General features: G+C 40.2%; 4 protein-coding genes and 1 long non-coding RNA gene across 19 annotated transcripts in view; 3 read left to right on the top strand and 2 right to left on the bottom strand.

Moving 5' to 3' along the window:
• Positions 1-1347: 1347 nt before the first annotated feature.
• Positions 1348-6798, top strand: gtf2f1 (general transcription factor IIF, polypeptide 1). The gene is made up of 14 exons (XM_010737834.3): positions 1348-1564; positions 1753-1809; positions 2519-2565; positions 2757-2829; positions 3348-3541; positions 3630-3800; positions 3907-4112; positions 4217-4364; positions 4478-4536; positions 4728-4859; positions 5000-5070; positions 5279-5420; positions 5575-5713; positions 5844-6798. The coding sequence occupies exons 2-14, from the start codon at positions 1798-1800 to the stop codon at positions 6046-6048; spliced, it is 1599 nt and encodes a 532-aa protein (XP_010736136.3). The 5' UTR covers positions 1348-1564; positions 1753-1797; the 3' UTR covers positions 6049-6798.
• On the bottom strand, positions 6546-11778 carry LOC109140979 (GDP-L-fucose synthase). Its single transcript, XM_019269740.2, has 11 exons — positions 11662-11778; positions 11307-11476; positions 9983-10097; positions 9731-9859; positions 9033-9106; positions 8123-8256; positions 7953-8017; positions 7701-7767; positions 7447-7526; positions 7241-7340; positions 6546-6946 (listed from the first exon to the last, which is right to left on the bottom strand). The coding sequence occupies exons 2-11, from the start codon at positions 11456-11458 to the stop codon at positions 6891-6893; spliced, it is 972 nt and encodes a 323-aa protein (XP_019125285.1). The 5' UTR covers positions 11459-11476; positions 11662-11778; the 3' UTR covers positions 6546-6890.
• A 1976-nt stretch (positions 11779-13754) lies between these two features.
• alkbh7 (alkB homolog 7) lies at positions 13755-18491 on the bottom strand. Its single transcript, XM_010737869.3, has 4 exons — positions 18099-18491; positions 16136-16309; positions 14160-14284; positions 13755-13942 (listed from the first exon to the last, which is right to left on the bottom strand). The coding sequence occupies exons 1-4, from the start codon at positions 18366-18368 to the stop codon at positions 13822-13824; spliced, it is 690 nt and encodes a 229-aa protein (XP_010736171.3). The 5' UTR covers positions 18369-18491; the 3' UTR covers positions 13755-13821.
• LOC113747002 (uncharacterized) lies at positions 18198-19213 on the top strand. 2 transcript variants are annotated; one of them, XR_003463279.1, is made up of 3 exons: positions 18198-18336; positions 18432-18553; positions 19187-19213. It is a non-coding gene; the product is annotated as an uncharacterized LOC113747002 (long non-coding RNA). The 2 variants fall into 2 exon arrangements; XR_003463280.1 differs by having other exon boundaries at positions 18212-18328.
• Positions 19214-24161: 4948 nt separating this feature from the next.
• The window catches only part of cacna1aa (calcium channel, voltage-dependent, P/Q type, alpha 1A subunit, a), an 80675-nt gene continuing 77556 nt past the window's right edge, over positions 24162-27280 (top strand). For 7 of the 14 annotated variants that reach the window (XM_019269781.2, XM_019269777.2, XM_019269776.2 and 4 more), the window contains exon 1: positions 24170-25745. In XM_019269781.2, the coding sequence (XP_019125326.2) occupies positions 25420-25745 (326 nt within the window). In that variant the 5' untranslated portion in view covers positions 24170-25419. Of the gene's footprint in view, positions 25746-27280 lie in introns of all 14 variants that reach the window. The other 7 variants (XM_019269782.2, XM_019269780.2, XM_019269778.2 and 4 more) reach the window with 3 other exon arrangements.

Raw genomic sequence — 27280 nt, 5'->3', positions numbered from 1 at the left:
AAACCTACAACTTCTGTAAGATTTGATCCACTTCCAGACAAATTAAGAGCATGGCTTCAGTTGACCTGAGAATATAGATTAATTACTATTACTATTACTATTACTAATGTGAAGAACTGCAACCCTGGTTTATATTTCTAAAACACAATTATTTACCAGTAACATTTGGAGTAATTGTAATTTCATTAACCCTAGAACACTAACGTTAAAATTAGTAACACCATCACTAACATCGGGTATATTTTACCCGATATAATATCCTGGATAAAATATAAAATTCATCAATTTATGTAAAAGTACAACACTGTATGCCAAATTGTAGTACTCTTCTTTAATTTCCCAATATACAATATCACATACAATTAAAAAAAAAAAAAGGTACCATGGGGGACCCTTTAAAAAGGCAGCAAAATTATTGAAAAATCAGGTAATCCTTAACGAGAAATTTCCTAACAAAAAAAAAATGGAGCTGGGAACTTGTTCTTTGGTCCACCCATTCCTGGGACATGTGACCTTGTCTGGTGAAGGACAGTCCTTTCCTGCATTTCCTTCACTAACGTTGGGTGAAAATAACCTGAACGTATGCCTCTTGAAAAAACATAGATGGCAGAAGGAACAAACATACATCAATGACATCAGTGAGCAGCCGAAGCTACCCAAGGACCATGCAACTCAGACAGCACAACACAATGAAAACACATGACAAGAATTGTGTGGTAACGTTAGTGTTCTAGAGTTAAGACGTGTGAAGAGATAGTTTACGACCTTTCTAATAACTTAAGTTTCATTACTGTGTTTTGAAAGTACTACGGTTTTGTTTTTTGATAATTCACGTGTTGCAGTTCCACATGTGGCCACTAGATGGCGGCACACCCCAGCAGTAAGTGGCCCACCTGCGACGGTGGCGCCCTCTGGTGGTCAGAGGACAGACATGCAGCCGACTGGTGTCTTCGGTATTACTTTCAAAATAAAGTCTGAGCAGACTGGAAACTATCGTGGGACCAATAGGACTGTCTTTAATAGGCAATTTTTTGCCAATAATAAATCATAATAATAATAATAATAATAATAAAAATAATAATAATATAAATAATAATAATAAATAATATAATAATAAATAATAATAATAATAATAATAATAATAATAAATAAATAAATAAAATCACAGGAGGATGACGGCAAACTGAAAAGTCATAATTAAATACAAACTTTTATGTTTAATATTTTTAAAACGCTATTAAGCTTGTAGCTTGTGTTTTATTTATTTCTAACTAGGATTTTTTTTAGTAATCCTGCACAAATAAGGGAAGGAGTCAAACCGGCGTGCACACTCTTATTTCAGCCCCGTGAGTCAGCCTGCACTGGTAGGAACCATTGTTTCTAGTTGTGTTTTTTTGGTTCCTGTCGACTATATATCGTATCGGAACAAAGCAGTGGTGGATCATCGAGGTTGTTTCAAACACAGAGCTCCTGTTTGGTGTCGTGATACTGCAGATTTCTGCACGTGAACTCAACTCGTGCTGTCCCTTCATTGCACGCACGCACGCACGCGCGCGCACGCCACGTGAGTTTGGAGCCGGTGCATGCTCGTGATGTTAGCAGCTTTAACAGGATGTTTATTTTAGCGGCCGGTGCTAACATCTAACAGATCACATGTCACTGATCATTCAGCTAAATCAACACACAGTGAGCATCAGGGCTTTGATTCACATTTAACCTGAGTATTAATGCAATCCTTATTTATTTGAACAGTGTACACAACCAGCCTGAAGCAGCTGCTCAGACAGACGATTAACCATGACTTCACTGGTAAGTTTTCACTCTACTCTAAACCCATTTTTATATGTGTTCATGTGTGTATGTGTACTGCTGGAAACTAGTTATAATTCACAAAACATGTTCAGAAGAGGCCGTGTTTGCTGCTGCACATCCTTCAAGTGGCATCACGGATGAAAACAAAGTGTTTAAGAAGGATTAAAAGCCACTTCATGGAAGGCATTTATCAAAAAGTATTTTGTTATGTATCTTGAATTTGTTTTTCATAGTCTGAAATATATAATAATAACAGGAACAGTGTTAATGAGTGAGCTGAGTGAAAAGCAGCTTAGTTTCTTGTTTAAGGTAGAACTTGATAAATAAAAAACTGTTTTTTCTTAGGTGGAAACATTTGTAATAAAATTTTAAATCTGCTTCTGTGTATGGGTTTTCTCCAAGAAACCAAAGGGTTTCTCAATTTAACCTCAGGATTCCTGCATAACCCCCTTCCCCATTTCATATAAAAAAAATACAACACCCACAAGAAGTGGTTTAAATGTGAATTTATTATTGAGACACTAGTGTGTGGAATAGTGCAATGTTAATAGCATTAGATAAAAGTATAGAAAATCATTTATTTCTCAATCTTATTCTAAATCATTCAGGTTTATTGGGATAGAATTACATTATTCATAAATCATTACATTATTTAATTGAGTCAAAGCCGGCTGAATGAAATCCTCTGGATCTGTTTGTCTCACAGGGGAGCAGCAGCTCTTCAGCCACAGAATACACCGTGCGGGTCCCCAAGTGAGTAACATGGTCTGACAAATGCCCCCAGTGAAGTATCTGCCGTGCCTTTGCAAATAGAAATCGAGTTGTTTATACTACAAGTCTTACTAGTTGTTTATCTGCCGTAAGTTAGTTATGATCTGGCAACGACTCCAGTGACCTTCAACAGTAATAAGCAGGTAGGATTAATTCATGTTTGTTTCCCGCAGGAACACCAGCAAGAAGTACAACATAATGGCTTTCAATGCAGGAGACAGAGTCAACTGTTCAACCTGGACGCAGGTACGCTTCACGCCAGTGTGTCGACACGCGGCGGATAGTTTGAGCTGCGCTCGCCTGACCGAGGAATAGAGATTGGCAGCCACAGCAACCGTCTTTCAGTTTTTCAACTCTCCCTGTTTTTAAAATTTAGGAGTATACTGGGGTGCAGATGTTTTAACTCGTATAGAGAGTGTGTGTGTTTTCTGTCTTTTGCATGTCTCGTCCACTCCCCTTATCTGGCATGTGTTTACTGAGGCTGGCAGGAAGAGATAATTTAAAAAAAATAGTTCAAGGACAAGAGAGACAGGTCGAGGGAAGTGTCATTATGGACAAGAAACACGATGTTCATTACTAAGCGGAAAACCAAAAAAGGAAATTGTGAGTGGGGAGATCTAAGAACCAGCTCCTCAGGGAGCCTTTTCTCCTTCTTGTGCAAGAATAATAAATTCAACTTAACTCAACTGATACTTTGAATCCAGTCCTCCTTATTCAAGGGTTCTTCTTTAAAAATTCTCGTAACACTCCCTTTCCCTTCTCAGGCCCGTATGGAAAGAGACATGAGCGCTCGGCGGATATACGGCGAGGAAGAGACGCAGGAAGGTGCGGCTGGCAGTGAGTTTGGCAAAAAACAACGCGAGGAAGCGCGGCGGAAGAAGTTTGGCATCGTGACACGTGAGTTCAAAGTGGAGGACCAGCCCTGGATCCTCAAGGTCAACGGCAAGGCCGGCAAAAGGTGAGGAGAAAGACGCTTCTTTACTGATCCGCTCTCGTTTTCACCAACGTACAGTACGTCTTTTTGAACCCGTCTGTCCTTGTTTCAGGTTCAAAGGTCAGAAGAAGGGCGGCGTTACAGAAAATGCATCCTACTACATCTTTACACAGTGTCCTGATGGAGCGTTCGAGGCTTTCCCCGTCCACGGCTGGTACAACTTCACCCCACTGGCCAAGCACCGAACTCTTACTGCTGAGGAGGCTGAGGAGGAGTGGGGCAGGTGAGAGAGGAGAAACGGGAAGGGATGGTTGTTTTGCAATAAGTAACGGAGTTAAACAACTGGTGCGAGTGACGTGTAATATTAGAAATCACTTTTTTTTTTCCAGGAGGAACAAGGTGGTAAACCACTTCAGCATCATGCTGCAGAGACGTTTCCGAGAGCAGGAGCGTGGTGAGGATGATGAAGACGAGGGAGAGAAGTCAGGGAAGAAGAAAAAGAAGGGGGGTGGGCGAGGGGGCGACCTGCGCATTCATGACCTGGAAGACGACCTGGAGATGAGCAGCGATGACAGTGACAGCAGCATGGGGGACGGTAAGGAGAGAGAGAGAGAAACAGGATGGGGATCTGAAATTGTAAAGGCATCGTGAAATCAATTTTTTTTTTTTTTTTTTCCCATCCGTCTCTTCAATGGACAGATGGAGAGAGCAAAACAAAGGCGAAGAAAGACACGGGCAAAGGAAAGGGAAAGAAGAAGAAGAAGAAGAGCAGTGAAGAGGCCCTGGAGGACAGTGATGACGGCGACTACGAGGGTCTAGAGGTGGACTACATGTCAGATGAAAGCAGGTCAGAGCCATTGCATTGCTGCGCACAAAGACTCACACTTTATGGACAGTTATTTATTTATTTGGTCGTGTTTCTTCTTTTTCTAATATGTCCTTTTTGTTTTCTAAAAACAGTTCAGATGAAGAACCAGAAAAGGGAGTAAAACCCAGCAAGGGAGAGGACCTTCCTAAAGGTCAGACCAATACTGATTTATTAATTACTAAATCTGAGATGGTAATAATTTAACTGGGAGTTTTATGTAAGCGCCCAAAATCTAGTGTTTGTATTTCAGTGTGCTGACATAACTACCAGTGTCGGCAGACATGTATTTCAGTGCATTTCAGTGTTGGCTGAATGAATTTCTCATATTTCTCATTTTTATAGGCATTGATGAGGCGTCTGAAAGTGAGGAAGAGAGCGAGGAGGAGAAGCCAAATGAAGAGGAAGCGAAAGAGGAGGAAGAAGAAGAGGAGGGAAAGAAAACCCCGGTCCAAGTGGAAAAGAAGAAGAAAAAAGGTACAGATCTTATGGAGGCTGATTTAACAATGTACATGCTTGAATGAGGTTTTTAATAAAACAAAATAAAAAAAAAACGGGCAGCGTTAAATGACGCTCATTCCTGCTCGATTTAAGTTTGTACGGTTTGTGTGTCACAGACAGCAGCGGAGAGTCGGACAGCTCAGACGACAGTGACATCGAGGGAGAGACGGCTTCTGCTCTATTTATGGTGATGTGTGTGTGTGTGTGTGTGTGTGTGTGTGTGTGTGTGTGTGTGTGTGTGTGTGTGGCTGAATAAATTGATGTTTTCGCATTTTTAGACTGTTCTTGAGTCAAATCAAAACTCCTACTGTTGAAAACGTGTTAACTGTTGAAGTTATTTTTCACGTGGGAGTGAATGCGGTCTCTCATCATCTCCCGTCTCGTCCCTTTCTCAGAAGAAGCGCACACCTCCTAAACGTGCAGGTGGGCGTGGTTCTGCAGGCAGCTCCAGAACTGGCAGTCGCCCCGGGACACCATCCATAGACTCTGCTTCTACCTCCAGTACACTCCGTGCTGCTGCAAGCAAGCTAGAGCAAGGTGTGTGTGTGCACATACACCACAGCGCAAATACACCCGGCTATGTAAAGTTCTAAGTAAATGAGACACAACAGATTAGTTTTAGGGTATGTATGTGAACTTTAAAATGTAGCCACCAATTCAAATTTGAGTTCCCTCTTTTGTTGTCTCTCAGGGAAAAGACAGACTCAGGGTCCTGCCACTGACTCACCAGCTGCCAAAAGGTTGAAGATGGAGCCGAGCAGTCAGAGCCCTGCTCCTTCTGGGAAGAGTACGCCTCAACCCCCATCGGGCAAATCCACTCCTAGCTCAAGGTAGCTGGTGCTTTTTAAGCAGTATTAAGTTATCATAAATTACATCACAATTCAAGTTAATTTAAGCCTAAAAACAAAATGGTTTGTTTGTGAACAGGGTAAAAGTAATTTCTATTCTTCTACTCCGCAGTGATGTGCAACTAACAGAGGAAGCAGTCCGGCGGTACCTGATCCGTAAACCGATGACCACCAAAGACCTGCTGAAGAAGTTCCAGACCAAGCGCACAGGTTTAAGCAGTGAGCAGACTGTCAATGTGCTGGCACAGATCCTGAAGCGCCTAAACCCAGAGCGCAAAAATGTCAATGACAAAATGCACTTCTACCTCACTGAATAACCGATGGAAGGGAGGGATGCAACGGGTGGCTGGGTGGGCGGTGAAGAGGATTGAGAAGAGAAGGAGAGGCTGAAAATGAAAACTGCATTTTACCCCTGAAGGAGAGGTTTTGTGTTTAATGTTGTGACATGCCACAGTGTCAAGGATTAAAAGCCACTTCATGGGAGGCATTTATCAAAAAGTATTTTGTTATGTATCTTGAATTTGTTTTTCATAGTCTGAAATATCTCTGTAAATAACAGGAACAGTGTTAATGAGTGAGCTGAGTGAAAAGCAGCTTAGTTTCTTGTTTAAGGTAGAACTTGATAAATAAAAAAGTCTCAAACTGTTTTTTTCTTAGGTAGAAACATTTGTAATAAAATTTTAAATCTGCTACTGTGTATGGGTTTTCTCCAAGAAACCAAGAAACCAAGGGTTTCTCAATTTAACCTCAGGATTCCTGCATAACCCCCTTCCCCATTTCCCCATTTTATATAAAAAACAACACCCCAAAGAAGTGGTTTAAATGTGAATTTATTATTGAGACACTAGTGTGTGGAATAGTGCAATGTTAATAGCATTAGATAAAAGTATAGAAAATCATTTATTTCTCAATCTCATTCTAAATCATTCAGTTTTATTGGGATAGAATTACATTATTCATAAATCATTACATTAGATAAGAAAGGTGTAAGTGATAACCCTGATGTGAAATTCCAGAGATTAAAAGAAGGCTTCAATGTACTGAAGAATATGTCTATGATCGGTTAATGTGGCACTGAATAAATATTGCGATGTGACACCAACTTGCTTGACACCAGAACTAAAGCATAGTGTGAATTTCAGCTCAGTGTTTGATCACTTCAAGATCGGGCAATGTCATTGTTGGTCACAAACCAGTCGCAGGTCATTTTTATGGCTAGGAGAAGAAAAAAACAGAAACAAGTCACCTTCAGCAGGCGAAGAGGGCATGCAAATCTCTCATTTGTATGTTGTACGAGTCTTGGATATTCAAAAAAGCCGATCCTTTCTGGGCACATGTTGCATATATTGTCATAAGTAGAACGTGTGTTTATGTTACTCAGATTAAGGATTTGCTGCGCTGCCTCACTGATATCACGTACACAGCACTGTTTGATAACATAGAAGTATCTTATAGACGATTTTTCTACCATGAAGTAAATATTTTGATTGAAATACAGTGAACTCTGACCTTCTTCAAGCGGCGTAAAGGTGAAGTCAGGGAGGTAGTGTCTGAGCTTGGCATTGCTGGCTGTCTTCTTCATCTGGCCATCAGAGAGGCTGGTGTCAAACTGATGTTAGTGGTCAAGGGAAGACCAGATTTTAATTATTTAACTGTGGGCTGAGTTGAACAGACTACATACAGCATATTGTTGTTTGGGAACACTGAATGGATACATGGACTTCGCCTTTAAAGTCCAGAGCCTTTGTTATCATGTCTACAGCCTCTTTGATAGAGACTTCATCCTCTTCACTCACTGAAAAGAAACCAACAATGAATGAATTACATGCACATATCGTGACTGTGTACCACACGTCTAATGTACTGAAGCAATAGCCTTTCCTGTTTTGTTTAGTATTTCACACAATCACAAAGATTCCCAGAAATGCATAATGATGTGTGTCAAAGGTGAGCACACCACTGTTCTCACCAGAAAGGATAATGGGGTCAGTTTCTTCATATTTTCTCAGGACCCAAATGATTAGACGGCCCAAGTCCTGAGAATAAACACAAATTATGAGACTTTCTTAGTTGACATGTAAGAATATTGTCTTACATACTTATTTAATCTTAATAGAGTCAGAGATATACAATATTTGAGCCATAACCATCCACAAAAATCTAAGGGCAATCTATTATATTTATTACAATATAATGCATATACAGTACATCCATACCATACCAGAGAATAGATGAACTGTCTTCTAGGAGCTCCAGAGCCACATACGTTCAGAGGTGTTCCATCGTCTATGAAAGACACAGGTGAAAATAGACAGACAATAAAGATTACCTCTTCATTGTCTGTGTTTCGATGTATTATTCATAGTCTGTGGGTGTTAGTGTGTTAATCACTTTTGGCTTTGTACGTCTTGTTAATGAGTGCTGACAGCACATGCCCCTTCTCTATGTTGAAGTTGTCATAGGGACCAAAGACATTGGTCGGGATGACTGCTGTGTAGCGATGACCATACTGCTGGAAGTATGCCCTGTCAACACAGAAACACACATACAGATCGATGATCAGACATGATTTTAAAATATTTTTCTGCAGGCAGTCTGGACACTAAAGTCAAAAGTGATCCAAGAAGAGGGCTTTTAAAAACTGTTGCTTCAAATTTCACTGTGAATATAGCTACTGTAATGTGTGGTTAAGCATGTGCTTTTAATTTGTCCATGTAATTTTACTGAAGTTTGGCATTTAAGTACACATTTAAGATGTAAGTTAAAGGGTATTTATGTTTTCTCACTGAACCTTCTGTCCAAATTCAAAGTGTGTTTTTGAAGTAAGGCTTCAAAAACACACTGAAGGCTATTTGCCATATTCTATTGAAAACTATTTGTTTTGTTCAAACTTTTAAGTGACATTTATGTCTCAGTAAGTTTAAAAGTTGACGTGAAAGTTTCATTTAGTATTTACATTTTCTGTTTACAAAGATTGGTCAGTTAAAATCAATGATCCATAAAGTTCAGAGCCATGTAACCCTATAAGTTAGATAAGACTGTTAGAGATCCCCAACACCAACCTGAAGAAGGTTAAGTGCTTAAGTAAAGAAATACAAGTTGAAAAATGCCTTTCTATTTTTTTAACCTGGCTTTTTATCCTCTTCGGGCAAGCAAGGAGCAATCTTTTGAAAGTCACAAAGCAGGGGAGTATAGGCTGACATAAAGGTGCATCCACAGTTTAAATAAAAGCTACAAATGGCAGATTAGGAACTATGTCTTACGTGAATGTGACCCTTGTTTGCCATGCACAGCTGCTTACCTGTTCTGAACATCAATCATCCTTTTAGCATACGAGTATCCAAAGTTGGAGTCATGAGGTGGTCCATTGTGTATCTATGAGAATAAAGATAAGTTAAATCAGTGCTCTTTATACTTCATTTCAAGACTCTGTAGCAACATTGTACCCTAATAGTTAGTGCCAGGGTTTGGTGTCACAGAGAGCAACAAGAACTGAAAAATGGTATTGCATTGACTGTCTTAGAAATCTGAGCCAGTCACTAACAGATCATTTTCTTCCACCTTCATTGTTTTTTTTTTATTTACAGTAACCATCCATCCACTCCATCCATTTTCCTTTGCTTACTCAGGATTGGCTTGCAGTGACTACATGTTTAGCAGATTCTTCCTAATGTTCCTAATGTCACACAATGTAGACACTATGCTACATTTTCATAAAATTTTCATATATTTTCATAGATGAATGTCATTCCAACCCTCACCTACTTTAAGACGTATAGTAGAGCTACCAGCTCAGGTACAATGTCTATATTACTGCTGACACTGCACAAACTATCCATCTGATGACATTAACAATAAACATTAAATATTTTCAGCATAACACATGTCTTTCCAAAACATAACCCCATAAACCTCCCTGAAATAAAGCTTGAAACAGTAGGGAGGGTGTTGCTAAACATACAGGACATCACCAGACAAAATTAAAAAAAAAAAACATACCATGGTCTCATCAATGGGGTAACTGGTTTTGTCAGGGAAGATACAACTGGACAGGCAAGACACAACCTTGGTGACACCCATCTTGTGGGCTGTATCTAGTACATTGTCATTGATTTTGATGTTGTCCCTCTGTGAAGGTGTGAGACTGTCAATGTTTGGGCATTGCAGTTAAAAGATAATATACACATTTCTGATATACACCACCTTGTAGGCTTAAGCTTATTAATGTACTTTTAGGCAACATTTTCTCACCAAGAACTGCAGGTTCTCCTTCATGTGTTGATAGATTCCTCCAACTTTTGCCGCTAGGTGGATGACATGAGTGGGATGATACTTCTCGAACACCGCCCTGGTCTGCCCAATATCTCTGTTTGTGTTTTAACACCACATTTGGACAGAGATTGGAAAAATATAGGTCATACAGGTTTGAAAAGGTACTTTGTAATCTTAAGATGTGTAGCAACCAATAATGTAGTAACGTCCAATAATGTAATACCTGCCAATAACGGAATAATTTTGGCCATTTTAAATGTAAAAAAGCCAATAACGTAATATTACGCCAATAAACCAGAGATTAAAAAAAAAATATATATATATAATATATATATATTATATATTATATATATATATATATATATATATATGATATATATATATAATATATATATTTTTTTTTTTTTTTTATTACATTTAAATAGACAATTATTACATTATTGGCAGGTATTACATTATTGGACATTACTACATTATTGGATGAATTCCTGTGCTCACTAGGTATCTGGGTAGGAGAGGTGAATGTCTTCTGAGGCACTGTAGCCCTGAGCCCTCTATATGAGTATATTAACAAGGTGAATAAGGACATACATGCTCAGATTCTTTTTTTTCCTTTTTTACAATATATTGAACATAGATTAGATTAGATAATACTTTATTTATACCACAATGGGGAAATTCACTTGTTAACAGCAGCGAAAAATAGAATCAAGGAGGGAAACAGAAGTGTACATATTTTGAAAAAATACTAAAGTAGAATGTGCAGATTTACAAAACAAGTACTAAGGTAGAACATAAACGGGAAAAAAAACAAAAATAGGAATGGGACATGAACAGGAGACTACAACATGTACAACATGATCAGGTGCAGGTGTTGTAAAGTCTCACAGCAGCAGGAATGAAGGACCTGCCAAACCTGTTCTCCTTCTTACACCGTGGGTGTAACAGTCTGCTGCTGAAGGAGCTGCTCAGAGACCCCAAAGTGTCATGTAGGGGGTGAGAGGTGTTGTCCGTATTGGTTTGTCTTTACCATAATAGTTACAACTATTTAATGCCATTTTCTCCAGCAGATATAAAGCATAGAAGGACAAAAAAACACCCTATAGCCATAATATAATATAAGAAGATGCAAAGCAAGAGGACACATAAGTCATACAGCAAGTGCTATTTAATCAATATTTGCTTTTTTTTTGATTTAAAAAAAAATAAAATTCAACTATCTAATTCTGGTGTTCTTTTCTTTTTATAGACAAATTTGTTTGCAGGCACACTTAGGTAGAGGAATGCAATTAAAGCTACTTACACAAGATCAGCTTCCTTAGAAGAGAGGAAGATCCATTCCTCTCCATCCAGTTTCCCACCTTCCTGCTGCACCACATGCTCAATGGCTTTACCCACCAGTCCAGATCCACCAGTCACAAGGACACGCATTGGCCCAACTTTGATTTCTGACATCTTCTATATCTGTGCTGGCTGGTCAGAGTGAAAATTGCACAGAAAAGACATTTCAAGAGTCAAATAAATATTTCCCGATTGCATTACTATAAATACACCAATCTAATTAACATAAATGCATTCTTACACTCTAATTAAGCCTGCTGAACCAAATGATTACACAAATTAGTTGTCATATTGCCATAAGTCAGTGGTTTCCTTACCTATGTGTGGGATGGCTGAAGAGACTGGTGCAAATGTTTCAACAGCGATGCCAATCTTAGCACTCCCGACTGACAAGGTTTTGTGTGTGTTATAGTCTTTCAGCCTGTTCCCAGTTCCCAGTGTGCAAACATTTGTAACTCCTCCTATAGTGAATCTGTGCACAAAGCGAAGCGAACAAAGTCAACATTTTAGTTGAGTGACACATAAAGAGAAAGTTAGTCACACCAAAGTGATGATAATACATAGCCTCTTTGTCCACAGTGACAAATAAATATATATAGGCCTCTTTCAAAGGTCGAGATTTTGTTTCATTGTAAAGTACTGAGATTCATACGTCAAGTCAAGTATAATGATAAGTAATATAATGATATAATAATATAAACAAGAAAACACTGTATTTTAACTTATCTTGACCTCATCCTTGCTGACATACAACATCAACTAACTAGATGCACTTCTGATTGTATGCTAAAGTGCAAAACATTGTCAAACCTTTGCAAAACACAGGAAAAAGTGTATTTCTGAGTTTTCTCAGAAGACGTATCTCAACCAACAGCACAAATGTTTCTGAGGTGGTACACTGTGCAGTATAAAACATTGTAAAGGCAGTAAAATATTGCAAAACACATTAAACCATTGACTTTACAGTTGTTGGCACAACACAAAGCAAATTCTGAGAAAAAAAAGAACACACTCGTGAGGTCTGCAACACAAAAAGGCCTGGACGTCCACAAAAGATAAGAGGTGGATGCTGTTCCATTGTAAAGAAAAAACTTTTTACACATCAAGCCAAGTGAAGAACACTCTCTGAGACATAGATATATCATTCGACAAGTCTACCATAAAGAGAAGAAAATACAAGGGGTTCACCACAAGGTGCAAACCATTAATAACCCTCAAGAGTAGAAAGACCAGATTAGACTCTGTCAAACGCCATTTTAAAAAAGCTAGCCCAGCCCAACACTCTTTGGACAATGATTGGAAGATCCATTTACAATGGTAAAACACAGTGGAGGCAGGGTGTGGCATGGCCATGCATGGTTTGTAATAGCACTGGGTCTAGTGTTTATTAATGATGTGACAGAAGACGGTAGCAGCTGGATAGGGGACATACTGTTTGCTCAAATTCCGCAAAGTTGACTGGGCGGTGCTTCACTTTACGACGGACAATGATGTAAAAAAAATAAAAACTATTTTTGGACCTAACTGTATACACTCATTGTATGGGTGAGTGACAGGTTTGGAATGGCAATCTTTGCTCCACCAGTTGACGTTGCTAAGCAAGTTGTTAAACAACATTACTGCCACGATCCCTTCAGCAGACCTGTAGTCACAAGCTCCATGCTCTCTCTTCATCATCAGAGGCCCACTAACTTGGGTCGGTCAGACAGTGTTGAAGTTGTCACAGAAAATGACAGAAAGTCTTGGCTGTGTTATGGTTTAGCATGGTGTTGTTACGACTTTGGCCCCTAAAGGCAGGGCAACGTTGAAGAATATGAATGCCCCTTGATAGAGTAATAGGATGATGCCAGATAAACTGGCATGGCAGAACAACTTAAAGTCCTACTTATCTGGCTTGTTGGCAATATATTACTGGAGAGTTCCAGCCCTTGTGTCTTTAAATGCTACCATGAACTCATCCACACTGTGCTTTTAAGTGGATTGTATTAGGAGAATGCTCATGACACATCTCAAGAGGGGATAGATTTTGTAAAATCTGTCTGGATTTTCATTGTGCTGCTAATTATCACTGAAATGAATAAATGAACTAAAATAATGTTCAAACTAGCAGTTGTTGTGGAAGGTCTGCTGTTTATTTAAATCAGCCATTGCCTAAACTCTAAACATGCTCAACTGAACCAAATCTGTTCAGTACATAATCCCTGAAAACATGAACACTGTGCATCATTGTAGTATTCTTGACTTTGACAGGTGTGATCCGACAACCCAATCAATATTTCACAGTACACACAGTTCAGACAGTGTCTCAACTAAATGACCAAAGACACTTTACCATAGATGTATATTATTTATTATATACATTACAATATATTAACCAAAAAACATCAGGAATGTCAGCTTTAATATTTTAAAGGAGATCACTGACACAGTCCTCTAAATTCAGGTAATGTTCTGTTAATATCCAAGCTGAGTCGAAGTTAACCCGGAAGGTTCCGACAGATGATTGAGATACGACGCAGACGAGACACTTTCTGTCCATTGAACACAGACTCCTCATCTTTCAGGATTTCGTGAGTGAAGTTATATCTGGCCTGGTCCCTGTATGGGTGCAAAGAGGACAGGGTGAGATACAGGATGACACTGTTTAAAGTTAGATCCTGCGGTGCATGAGACATCTACAGCACACTCCATGAGGAAGTATGTGTCAGTAGTACGTGCACTCATTGCCTTTGATTGCTACTCAATCTGCATAACAGCCATGATTAGGGTTAACTCAAATACAAATATATTATTTGAGCCGGGTGTAATACTGAACCTCAGTATGTAGAGGGAGTATCTGGGCAGCAGTAGGTCCAGCCATTCGTTGGTGGCATCTTCTTTTACCAAGCGCATGATACTGTCTGACAGAAGACACAATCCAGCAATGGTGCTACCACAGAACTGCAATGACAGTGAGAAAACAGCTGAGATAACAACACAGCCCACAAAAAGTCCAGTGTTTTTTTAAACTGGAGCTGAGAGCATGCAGTTAGGTCCAAAAATATTAGGACAGTGATCCACAATGGGTTTGAAATAACTGAGATGCAATTGAAGTGCAGAATTTCAGCTTTAATTTAATGGGTTAAACAAAATGAAACATTAAGGAATTACAGCCATTTTATACACAGTTCCCTTATTTCAGGTGCTCAAATTAATTGGACAAATTAACATATTCATAAATAATACTTTAAGGAGAATCATTTGTAGACAATGGTTGCTTGAAGTCTAGAGCCCATGGACATTACAGAAAGCTGGGTTTTCTCCTTTGTGATGCTTTGCCAGGCTGTTTTTGCAGCCGTCTTCAGTTGTTGCAGCCGTCTTCAGTTGTTGCGTGTTCGTGGGTCATTCTACCTTAAGTTTTTTCTTCAGCAATTGAAATGCATGCTTCACTGCGTTGAGATCATGTGATTGACTTGATCATTGCAGAATATTCCACTTGTTTGTCTTAAAAAAAACTTGTAACCCAGTGCTATTACAAACCATGCATGCCCATGCCACATACTGCCTCGACTGTGTTTTACAGTTAATGCGGATACTTCAGATCATGAGCTGGTCCAAGCCTTCTCCATACGTTTTTCTTCCAAATCAGCCCCAACTCTTAGCACTTTTAAATCCAGGTTAAAAACTTTTCTCTTTTCACGTGCTTATGGCTGAGCTCTTTTAAAGAATTTTTAATCATAGTCCTGTGATCCATTTAATGTTTTAAATTGTTTTTATTTTATTTTATTTGCTGTTTTAATGACATTCTGATGTTTTTAATTAAATTTTCTTCTCTTTTTTTATTTTTATTTAAATTTCTATTGCTTGTCTTAATGTCCAATGTTTTTCCTTGCCTCTGTAAAGCACTATGAATTGCCTTGTGTACGAATTGTGCTATACAAATAAACTTGCCTTGCCTTGCCTTGCCTTGCCTTGCCTAACCATTGTGGTTCAGGTTGATCTTAGTTTCATCTGTCTAAAGAATGCTGCAGAACTGGGCTGGCTTTTTCCAAAGGTTTTTGACAGTCTCATCTGGTCTTTCTATTCTTAAAGGTTATTAATGGTTTGCACCTGGCTCTGTATTTGCTCTTATGAATTCTTCTCTTTATGTTAGTCTTAGAGATCGTTCTTCTGGCTTTATGTTGTTATGGGTTTTTTCTTGGAAAGGATCTGCCACTGTTGTCTTCTGGCCTTTTTTGTGTTACCGACCTCACAAGTGTGTTTTTTTTCTTAGAATTTACCAAACTGCTGATTTGGCCACTCCTAATGTTCCTGCTCTCTCTCTGATGGATTTTCTCTTCTTTTTAGCTTAAGCATGCTCTGTTTCATTTGCATTGAGAGCATCTTTGGCCACCTGTTGTCGGTTCACAGCAACAGCTTTCAAATACAAATGTCACACCTGGAATCAACTCCGGTCCTTATACCTACCTAATTGATGATGAAGAAATAATAAAAGAATAGCTCACATCTGTCCATGAAACAGCTTTTGAGTCAACCGTCCAATTACTTTTGGTCTCTTGAAAGAGAGAGAGCTACGTATTAAAGAGCTGTAATTCCGAAACCTTTGGTCCAATTTGGATGTGAATACCCCCAAATTAAAGTTGAGAGATTGCACTTGAAGTCCATATTCACTATTTAACTAAAACTTGAATATATCTTGGTAAACAGCCAAAATAACAAAACTTTGTGTCTACATAAATATATAACTAACTGTATTGTCCATGCTGGAACGTAACATTTGTGACCATCAGTTTTCTTTGTATAGAAACCTACCTTGACACTGTCAATGTGAGGCTTGATGTAGCCAGTCTTGTCCAGATCTAGAACGTGTACAGGCCCGAGGAGTGGACTACCTTCAGGAAACGCTACAGATCGGACACGGCTCAGGATCTCCTCACATGCTTCTCCCCACCTCTCACGCTCAGTCTCTCTGTACCCGTGAATAGCCTAAATGCAGGGAAAGTGAACACAGCATAAATAAAGTCACTGTCAAATACACAAATACATTTGTGCTACAACTATTTAATTTTGACAAGCTGCCTTTGTGAATGATTAAAGTTCATCAAGAGTGTGTGACTTTGCTTTCCAACTATGGGCTTTGTGAAAAGATGTTCAGAAATGATTACACAGCCTGATGTTCATGTTTATGTGTTCACTTGAACGGCCAGGATAACTTATAGCCTATCTAGAGGAGACGAGCGATCGTCTGCCTCTTAACAGACTGTACTGATAAAACACAGACGTGCAGAGTCAACATCAGACTTCATGTCAATATGTTTGCCCATATTCACACACCCTCTCTCTGTCTCTCTTTGCTGTAGTCTGCATTTACATTGCTTTGTTTAATGTTTGATTGTGAATGACAGAATGGTGCACAGTGAGTTTGTTGTTGCTGCGAGGAATCACGGGACATCATTATCTCCTTTCTTTTCGTAAAGGATGGTTCAGTGTATCCTATTTTAAAGTAGACAAGAAAGGAAGCACTGAAGCTCCTTTCCTTAGAACTTAGAGAATTCAAACAGCTCTTATCATGACTGCTAAACAAGCAATTCCAGGTCATTTCACTCAGTTAGGGAACCTTCCAAAGCAAAATAAACTATTCAACCGGACCCTGAGTTATAGAGCACAGTACTGCCATTGCCCACGGATAGCATAAAGAATGGACAGTGTAAGCATGATGCCACCCGTAGGTTTCTGTAGAGCAGTTTTAAAGTTCAGAATATGCAGCTCTGGCTTCTGCCATGTTGGCAGCCCTGCCTCTTCTGCCTCCCTGCTGATCTTAAAGGCCAACTCATCTGTGGACCTAAGGCGGGCTGAATGACACCTGGGTGCACAAACAAGCCACCTGTAACAACACCTGTCAATCAAGTCAAGTCAGGTCAAGTCAAGTCAACTTTATTGTCAATTTCTGCTATATGTACAGGACATACAGAGTATTGAAATTCAGTTTCCCTTTTATCCCGTGCACAGCATAAACATGACATATAAAATATAAGTAAAAGATATAAAAAAAAATATATAAAATATACAAATCTAAAAATGTAAAAATATATACAAGCTAAAGACATCCGTGTGGCAATGTAATGGCATGTAAGTTAAATAGAATTATCAGTATAAATATAAATATTAGTACATGTATGGGTATATGGCAGTTTGGACAGAATTTACACAGTGAGGTATATCAAGAAAAGAAATATGTTACAGTTGGCTGTAAAGTGGCGGGTGCCATTTGGTTCAGCAGTGTCCAGAGTTTGGGGGGCGATGATCTAGTGGATGAAGCTGTCTTACAGTCTGCTCAACATGGCCATGCTGTTAATTATGTGTAACTTAATATAATTTGAATGGGTGAGTTAAAACAGTACAGCTGTCATGAATGGGGAATTGAACCACACAGACCAAAAACGTTTTTTTTTAAACAGGTTGTAAACATGTTTACTTCTGCTGGGGAGTTGGATATTTTAGTATGGGCGCTTATGGAGGTTGACATTTTATTTTATTTTATATTTTATTTTATATTTGATATTGGGCTGCTCCGGGACCAGGGGAAACCAATTTTCGTTTCATCCCATGTTTACATGTGTTGTAATGACAAATAAAACTCCTTGAATGTTGTGCAGCTTTGCATGCTTCATTTCCCAGCCTTGGAGGTTGGCTCTTGTTTTACCAAAAAAATATCACAAACTCTAAAATACCTAAAAATCTGTTTTGAAGTTATGCACTCCTGGACCTAACTTACATCGTCCCAATGGTCGAACTCGTAGCGTTTTTTCTTCAGGCCTGGCTCCACCTCTCGCATAAGAGCCCCCTCCTCCTGCTCGGTGATGAAGCCCGTCCTCACCTCCACCTGTGAGCCGAGTCTCTGCACGAGTTCACGGCTCGACCCGACGACCAGCGTCTCATCCCGGCGGCGTAACAGGCCGCTGCCGCCGGAGCTCACACAACGTCGGCGACTGGTGCAAACAGCCGGTGTGTAGGTTCGTTTTAATACCGACAGCAACAGTTTCATCCTCCTGTCTGAAATATTATCAGTCCTGTTCACCTTTAAACTACGCTGTGCTCCTGTTTACAGAAGTCATGCGGATATATGGGGCGCCATGTTAGAAACACAATGCATTATGGGGGGTGTAGTCTTCTAGCGGTAAACATGTCACCGAAGCTGTGTCTGAAGGAAAGAAACCATTAAAACTTTGTGTGAGTATTTTCCTGTTAGATTTAAAGCTAAGAGTAGAAACTCTTTACAAACAGTCGGAAATTTATATGAAATAACATTTTATATTCAGGACATACACTCGCTGGCTACTTAAATACACCTGTACAATCTAAAGTGACCCAAGACAACAACATTGCCATGACTTTTACTACGTTTTTATTTGTATTTATTTATTTATTTTCAGTTTTTGTTGTCATAAAGGTAATAATTCCACTTTAAGGCTATTATTAAAAGTCGTAGTGAGTGGTGGTGGTGTTGTACTAAAAGGTGTTTCTAATATTATGTCTCTCAGTATAATATAGCCCAGTTCAACACAACTGTAAACTACAGCCTCGTTAATCCACATATTAGTTTTTTTAATGAATCGTCTACAATTCATAATTCATGCAGATTTGCTACTCAGTAATAATAGTGAGACTTAACCGTGAAAGCTAGAGAGGCAGACACAAATGGACAGTGGTGATTAAAGTTAATTTGCCACCTGTTAAATCTATCATTGTCCAACAGCTTGTCTTTATTTATATTAACATGCAGGATTCCAGGCTTGCATGCATTGCCCACAAAAACGCTGAGTGCACTAAGTGCAAGTCTTCTTTGCTTTCTTGCTTTCACAGCTTTGGGATATACACACACACAACACACCACACACACACACCACACACAACCACACACCACACACACACACACAGAAGAGCGGCCACATAGATAAGAGATTCATGCTGATTTGCACAGTTCTTCAAACTACCACTGGAGGGCAGTGAACACTAATGATTGTAAGTATGACTACTTGCTATTTTAATTACTATTATTATGAAGCTCTTTGTGACGTCAGCTTTTTAAAGTTTCTTTATGAATAAATGTATATTATTGTATGTATTATTATTAAATAATATTGTATAAAACAGTAATAATAAGTAATATTATTATCAAATGTCAGGCAGCCAGGAGGTGATCGAGAAAGAGATGAAGAAAGAAGATTTTGCTTGTGAACGACCAGCTGTGTTACCCTACTTATTTCTTAGTTAATAAATCTAGATGTATACAAATGCACAAAAACTTCTTATGTGGGTGTATTTTTGTGCATTACTACCCAAAATGGTCACTCCACTAACCCATCAAAGACATAGACAAATGCTGCTTTTGATACATGTGAGCATGAGTGTATGTATGTAACATGCAAACACGTCCACTGTATATATGCAAGAATTAGTGCTCCTTCTGTGAGCCGGCTGTTGGTCTCGGTCAGTGAGCATCCACAATAAACAAATGCACCCGTCTCTCTTTTTTCTCCAACACACACACCACACACACACACACACACACACCACACACACACACACACACACACACACACACATAAATGACGTGATGCCCATTTCATTGTTGGATGCCATGATGCTGCCCCCAGCACTACATTCATCCAGCCATGATGAGTGTTTTGGGTTCATATTCTAATTCCCAGTTGGCACACTCATTTAAAGCTTCTACGATTCACTGCATTATCATCGGTCAGCCTGTCCTGGGGGCATCATTATGCCTTCTGTTGAATCATGCAGTTAAAGTGAAAATAGTCAGAAAAATACTTGGCAGTGGTCAGTTTGGAAGGTACATGTGTGAAACTTGTCTGCCATGACTGTAGAATGATAAGCACCAGAATGTCATAGGACAACCTAAGGATTTTTATGCCTCATCAAATGATCAAAAATGAATGAAGGACTGAGTGGTTGTTAGTGTAGCACTTAAGAGAGGGAAAAATACTGCAGCACTAGTAGGGCACAGGGACAATATTTTTGTTTTAACATAAAGAATTACAATTTGTTTTTATGGCAAAGGGGGAGGATGTGCAATTAATTTGTCAATTTTACACACCACAATCTGTTAAAATGTTCACTCACTCACTCCCTTTATTAATCCCCAGGGAAATTTAGGCATAAGACACAGCAAACATACATTAAAATTCGACCTATAAAGATTCATTTGTAGTTAACCTGTGCAAAGATATGAATAGAAAACTATATATAAAAATAGAAATAACAGAACTAGAAATAGAGCTAGAAACTGATAAATATTATATACAATTAAATTAGACTGTGTGTAAATGTAAATTAATTAAATTGTAATTAAATTAGAGATGTAAATCTGCATTCCTGCCTCTGTGTGTCTCATTGGGTTTCACAGCCTTCACCAGTTTAAGGAAAAGCTGAAGCCATCCCTGCAGACAACATACTTAAACACACCATGGCAAGTTCATATGAAAGTGGTCATGAACCAGCTAGACTGACAGCTCTTCACTATGTATGTGATGTCTGTTTATGTGCATGTGCTCTACTGAATCACTATTATCCCTTAAAGCTTGTATTCATTTTGGTGTAGTGTGGTTGCCGTTAATTATCTACTGCCTTGTTGCTAGCTAGACTCAAACTAAACTAAACACAACATCTGACCCAGTTTTCTATGGCTGGACACATCTTCACCCACCTTACTTTTCATTCTGTTAATATATAAAGATGTTATTGAAATGCCAAAATTTGATATTTTTTGCACATATTGTAAGATTGCATTCCCTTCTCTTTTTTTATTAAGCACATTTTGTTGTGTATGATGCGGACCGGTCTTGCAGAGGTTTACATGTAAGTCTGCATTGGGTCTGTGGAGGGCCTGGTTCAGCAGGGGCGGAGTGCTCTACATGCATTCAGCCATTGAATTATTCAGCCTTATGAATCATTGAGTCACAAAACTCCTTTTTAGGCCCTCGCCTCAGAGCCCCAGCCTCACAGCTACCCACTATTTGAACATTTGACAGAGAAATAAAAACAACAGAGAACAATCCTGACACTTTTAGACTCTTAAAGAAAAAGAGATAAAATGGCTGGTGTTAGAAACTTGCAGTGCAGACCATGCTTTCACCAGATTTTGATTTATTTAAATTTGCAAAATATAGGTGTTCCAAGATCCAAGTTTTAACATACTTCAATTTATAGGATGGTAGCAAATAATTCTCATTCCTGTTAGAATTATTAATTTGAGCATCATTCTCCTTTTGACTAAATTCATCAAATTATGTATTCTAGAAGATGTGGTTGTCATAGCTGCTGAACATATTTATACATTATTTCTAAAATGGCGTATAAATTAAATTTTTATTGCATTACAAAGAGGGCAGTGATACCTTGTTTCACCTGCCTTCTTCTAAAACCCAATATCAACTTGAACCATGAACTTGTATACCCAACTGTGGGTCATTTATTATATGTGTGTGCTTCTGTTTTAAAAAATGTTCTGAGTTATAGTCACAGTCTTTGTCAAATGTCGACTACAATTTACACTACCATTTTTCTCAGCCAAATATGCTATAAAAATCATATATCTCTATCTCTTCTGCGGAGACAGTGCATGTCTTCTTGTGAGGTAACCATGTTTTATGCATGGGCGGCCTTGGAGCTGTTGCTCTTCAGTGCTTCTTGTGCTGGTTGTGTGGAATAACAGGTTAGGACAGAAGGCTTATGCTCCTCAAAGGCTCAAGCTCTGAAAGGCAAAAGATACAGTCATTTCACAGATCATCACACCCAACACACAAACATTTATGAACGGACATGTATACATTCTATAGCATTTAAAAAAAAAACAAGAAAATCCATGTCCATATGTGCTTTTGCAGAATTTCTTTTATACAGCTGAGTCTAGTTGTGTAAGAACCTGCAGAGTCTTAGCATTTTAACACACGCATTGTAACAAGTGCAACATCATTCTTATGTAAAAATGGCACGAACTAGAAAACTGTGTATGATAAAAATGTTACCATCATAATCTATGCATGCACACACACACACACAGACACACACACTTCTCATATTAAAGATGCTGACTGTGTGGCACTGTCCTTTTGTCCTGTCCCATCTATCTATCTATCTATCTATCTATCTATCTATCTATCTATCGTTATGATTTGGAAATTCTCATTGTGCTCTTGCGTGTCCTTGCGGTGGGGTCAGTCTCGCTCTTGCGGCCGGAAGCCTTGCTTAAGTGGACACAGAGCAAACCGATCTCTTTCTGACATATCGGATAGACGTTTTAAGGTCGTGCTGGTATTGATTGGCGTTCGCACGTGCAAGGTTTCTCTGCTGATTCAATCTCTCCAAGAGGTGAATTCATTCTCCCGGTCACCCTTAAATCTGTATATGGACGATCATTTCCCATTCACGGAGGCAGCTATTTCTAGAGTCAATCAATTAGGTCACATAATAGATTAAGAGAATGTTGTCCTGTGATGTTGTGGGTTAGAGAGCCTCCGTCTCCTCTTCCCCGAGCCTTAACATAACGTGGCACCAGTACTTTGCTCACGGTGCAGTTGTGAGTGAGTGAGTCATTGAATATGAGACCACTTTTTTTTTTTTTTTTTGTGCCATCTTTCTCCTCTGTTCTATGCATCACCATAAAATCCAATACAAACCACCCTGTACAATCAAAGATTAAAACTCATCATTTCAGTCTGAACATGGTTTTTGCTGTAGACGAATGACAGATTTGATCATTCGCATCGAATTGGTGTACTGTGTAGAAATGTTACCACAAGGAACCTAAACGCTGCAGTTCTTATTATCTCACGGCATTGTCCATCCACGTTGTCCTTGTTTGCTGTGTTGTGTTATGTCATTGAACATCTTTGCGCGCTTTAGCGCAAAGCATACGGTCACACCTTGAACAGTCACCCAGAGTCTTTTGATGAAGCTATGAGAAAAGCCTCGAGGAGAGGAGAGGAGGAGAGGGAGTCAGGGAAGAGGATCCTCGACTTGGTTTCGGGTAGGGAGGGAGGAAGGAGCTCTCTTCGTCCATTAATTTCCAAATGTCTGTTGCTAAGAATAGCCTCCCCCCTCCCTCCCCTCCACCTTCCCTAACAAACACTCATAGACTTGTGCGCGCACACTCTGACGCGCATTTACGCTCCTCACGCGCCCGTGTGCGCGCAGCCATTGTCAGCTTGCGTTGCAGCTGTATCTTTGCACGAGCTGCATGATGCCAACACCCCTCCGTCCGCCACATACACTCACCATTTGGCTATAATAAGCATACTTACTGGGTCTTTATGAAACACACACTTCCATACAAAGATGGAAGGAAATGAGAAACACAGTTGCCGGTGTCACCTCATCCTCCTTTCAGGCTATTTTACGCATTATTTGATACATTGATTTGAAGTTGGACGGTTTGACAGGACCAGGTCCAGCTTGGACCATAGCCCGAAGCACCTTAAATAAACAGGCGATAGACGATGCATCTGTCCGTGACATACCTACGTCTGGAAGTTGGACGAGCTGCGTGCGTCATGTGCTGCGGCTGCAGAACCGATCGGGCTCTCATTATAGTTCACACAAACTGAGAGACAGGGATTTTTCGAGCTCTGTGCGATTTATTTCATTTATAGAAAAAGAAAAAGTCGTTTTTATTTCTTTATTTTTTTGTCTCCTTCCATTCACCGATCCATCTATCCATCCATCCATCCGTCCGTTTGTCCGTCCGTCTGTCCCTCTCCTCCTCCCCTTGGGGCCACTGGAGGAAGAGAGAGGAGGCCGTGAGGAACGCTCTACCCTACTCCAGTGAGAGAGAGAGAGAGAGAGAGAGAGAGAGAGAGAGAGAGAGAGAGGACGCTCTGCCAGGACATTCGGCTTATCAGTGCGGACGAAGGTAGACTTTTCGGGGCGGGGATGGTGAGGGACTTTCTCGACACTGCTGCACCTCGAACAGCCAAAGCAAGATCATGAGAGGGTGTAAGACGGCGGAGAAGCGGCCGTCATACCCTTGTCTTTGACGAAGCCGTCCGTGTGTCCCTATGCTCAGCTTCTGGATGGTCGCGCATGCAGGTGACGGAGGAGAAGAGGATGGTTTCAGTGAGGGAGGATGCTACTGAATTCGTTTGAGAAAATTCTTTAATCCAACAGTGCTCGACAACAATGTCACCGACATTTCAAAGGAAAAACGGTATTTCTCTTTTTCCCTTTCTACTCCAGATAGTGCACTCTGAAAATAAGATGCATTAATAACAGATGTCACAATTTTCTTGGTCTCGAGGATTGACCGAGCCACTGGTAAAACAACTGTAAGGTGGCGGGAGCCACATTATTGCCACGCACTGTGCCAAACATTGCGGATGTTTCAAAAATAAATAAATAATAGTAGCTTTTTTTCTTCTTCCCCCTTTTCAATGCCTTTTTTTTAAAGAAACGCGACCGTTTCCAAAACGCAACGTTGAATGCCACTGACAGCTGTAGCTATAGCCTGTTCATTATTTTCAGATTTATTTTCGATAATCTGATTCACTGAGGCCTGTGTGACATTAGAGGCGTTTTAGATTGTCATTACATCCTGTCATGAGAGTAAAGAAATAAATGGTCCAGAAAAGGGTGCAGGAGGCTGTGGTGCGCTCTGATACAAGCATGAACCATGGAGAACATGAAAGATTCATGTTAACTACAGTCTCCCCATGATTTCATGTTGGGGGCGAAGCCTGCTTTCTACCGACATAAGAAGCGACTATGACTGAGACACCCCACAGCTCTACCCCACGGTGCAACCAGTCAGCCAACCGACCACACATTTAATTTCCTCACACCCACAATTGGCCGTTGGCAGAGACGCACAGAGAAGAGACGGTACTTGGGCGTCCTCGTCTGCTAAAAGCAGCATACAACTGCTCGCCGGTTGCAGGTGTTCAGCATAAGCTTACAAGACAAACCCATTGTGCATATGAGACGTTCTGATCCAGATGGGATGTAATGTTGTGTGGCTGCACAGCTGAGCATTGGTCTCCTTCTCCGCTGCTTCGTGAAGATTGGCTTTTGGTGTCCAGAGAATGGCGCGGTTCGGAGATGAGGTACCGTCCAGGTATGGCGGGGGGCCCGGCGGAGGGGGCCCGGGCGGCCGTGGTGGTAGCAGGCAAGGAGGACCCCATGGACACGGTCACGGCCACGGGCATGGCCACGGTCATGGCCACGGTCCACCAGGAGGGCCCGGGGCCCAGAGAATGTACAAACAATCTATGGCGCAGAGAGCCCGGACTATGGCCCTCTATAACCCCATTCCCGTGCGCCAGAACTGTTTCACTGTCAACCGCTCACTGTTCATTTTCAGTGAGGACAACTTCGTCAGAAAATACGCCAAAAAGATCACCGAATGGCCATATCCTTTACCTGCTGTTGTACAGTGAGTAAAATGTGCTACTGTAGACCTTGCCCGGATATCAGGTAGGCCTTGTGCAGACATATGTCTGAGTGAATGCTTCACATTTTTTTCTGCTCATTGCATGAGTTAAAAGCTTTTATGTTAAGTTGTAATGGCAAATGTGTAACAGGCAGATGCATCAATGCAAGCCTGTGTAGAGGTAAGCTGAAGGGGGGTGACAGGGGGGGATGCTGGACATGTAATTTATAGTTAATTAAGAGGAGGGGGCATGAACCAGCGCCCTCTTTATGAGGCTGTTGATCACTATCAATCACATTTGTTAGTAATTTCATGTCATAGTCGCGTGGGGCTTGCTTGATATACGTTCCCTGTGTGTGTAGTGGTGGTGGTGGTGGTGGTAGTGGTTAGGAGGGAGGGTGGGAGGTGGGGGGGGTTCTAGGGGGCGCTGCTGGTTGCTGATGTCAGCATGTGCAGTTTAGGCCCAGCGCTCGCGCGGGGTATAGAGAAACAGGAGAGAGGGAGGATGGGGGGAGGGGGGGAGGAAAGGTGGGAGAGACCAACAGAGAGAGAGAGATGAAAAGAAGAAGCACCTACACTTTGTGTCTCTGTGCATCCTTGCAGCGATGTACACACAAGCTCCCATATCAGCATGATGCAGGTGTCTTTCTAGATATGGTGTGTGTCTGTCTGTGTGTGTGTGTGTGTGTGTGTGTGTGTGTTTGGAGAGAGAGAGGGAGGGAGAGAGTAAAAGAGAGAAAGAGGGAGAGAGAGCAGATGCAAGTGTGAGTACAGGCTATTAACTTGTGCATTGACACAGTATTTATCCCCCCCCCCCCCCCCCCATTTTGAGCCTCCTCTTAATCACACAAGATGCAGGTGTCAGTGAATGAATGAATGTGCCACCATTTCAAACTGTGTGTATGTACGTCCACTCCATGTGTGACGGTATGAAATTTCCCTTTCCATTTCCATCTTTCATGAAACCAGCACAGATTGCACCATTCTGGGGCGATATGGAGAGAGTGATTTCAGTATTTTTTTTTTTTTATCATTTGCGGGATTTGTGTACGTCTGTGTGAATACATGCAAATGTGGAAGTAAGTTTCTATTTCAGTGTTAATGACAAGAGGGGAAATTGGAGTAATGATTGTATTGATCCATGCTGATGCTTGAGCCGTGACATAACTACACACACTAATTGGGCTGCTCCAGTGAAATGCAGGAGCTACTTATAGTGCTTCTGAATCATGTCTATTCACCATCTAAATGACAGACGTGTGCTAGTGAGTGTGTGTGTGTGTTGTGTGAGACAGAGAGAGAGAGAGAGAGAGAGAGAGAGAGAGAGAGAGCAGAAAATATGATGTTGTATATATTTATTTTAATTCTAAAATATGATACAGCAACTTAATAACTTATGAAGTACGACATTTATTTCAAATGTAACTAGTCAATTGTGCAATGCTCTTAAATGACACAAAGTTATAATAGAATGTTTTGAGAATTAGGGTTTTGGCAGAATGCTTTGAGTTATA

Source organism: Larimichthys crocea, chromosome XII (genome assembly GCF_000972845.2).
Source record: "Larimichthys crocea isolate SSNF chromosome XII, L_crocea_2.0, whole genome shotgun sequence".
Taxonomy (NCBI): Eukaryota; Metazoa; Chordata; class Actinopteri; family Sciaenidae; genus Larimichthys; species Larimichthys crocea.
The sequence above is the reverse complement of the archived record's forward strand: the minus strand, read 5'-3'. Positions and strand labels throughout refer to the sequence as shown.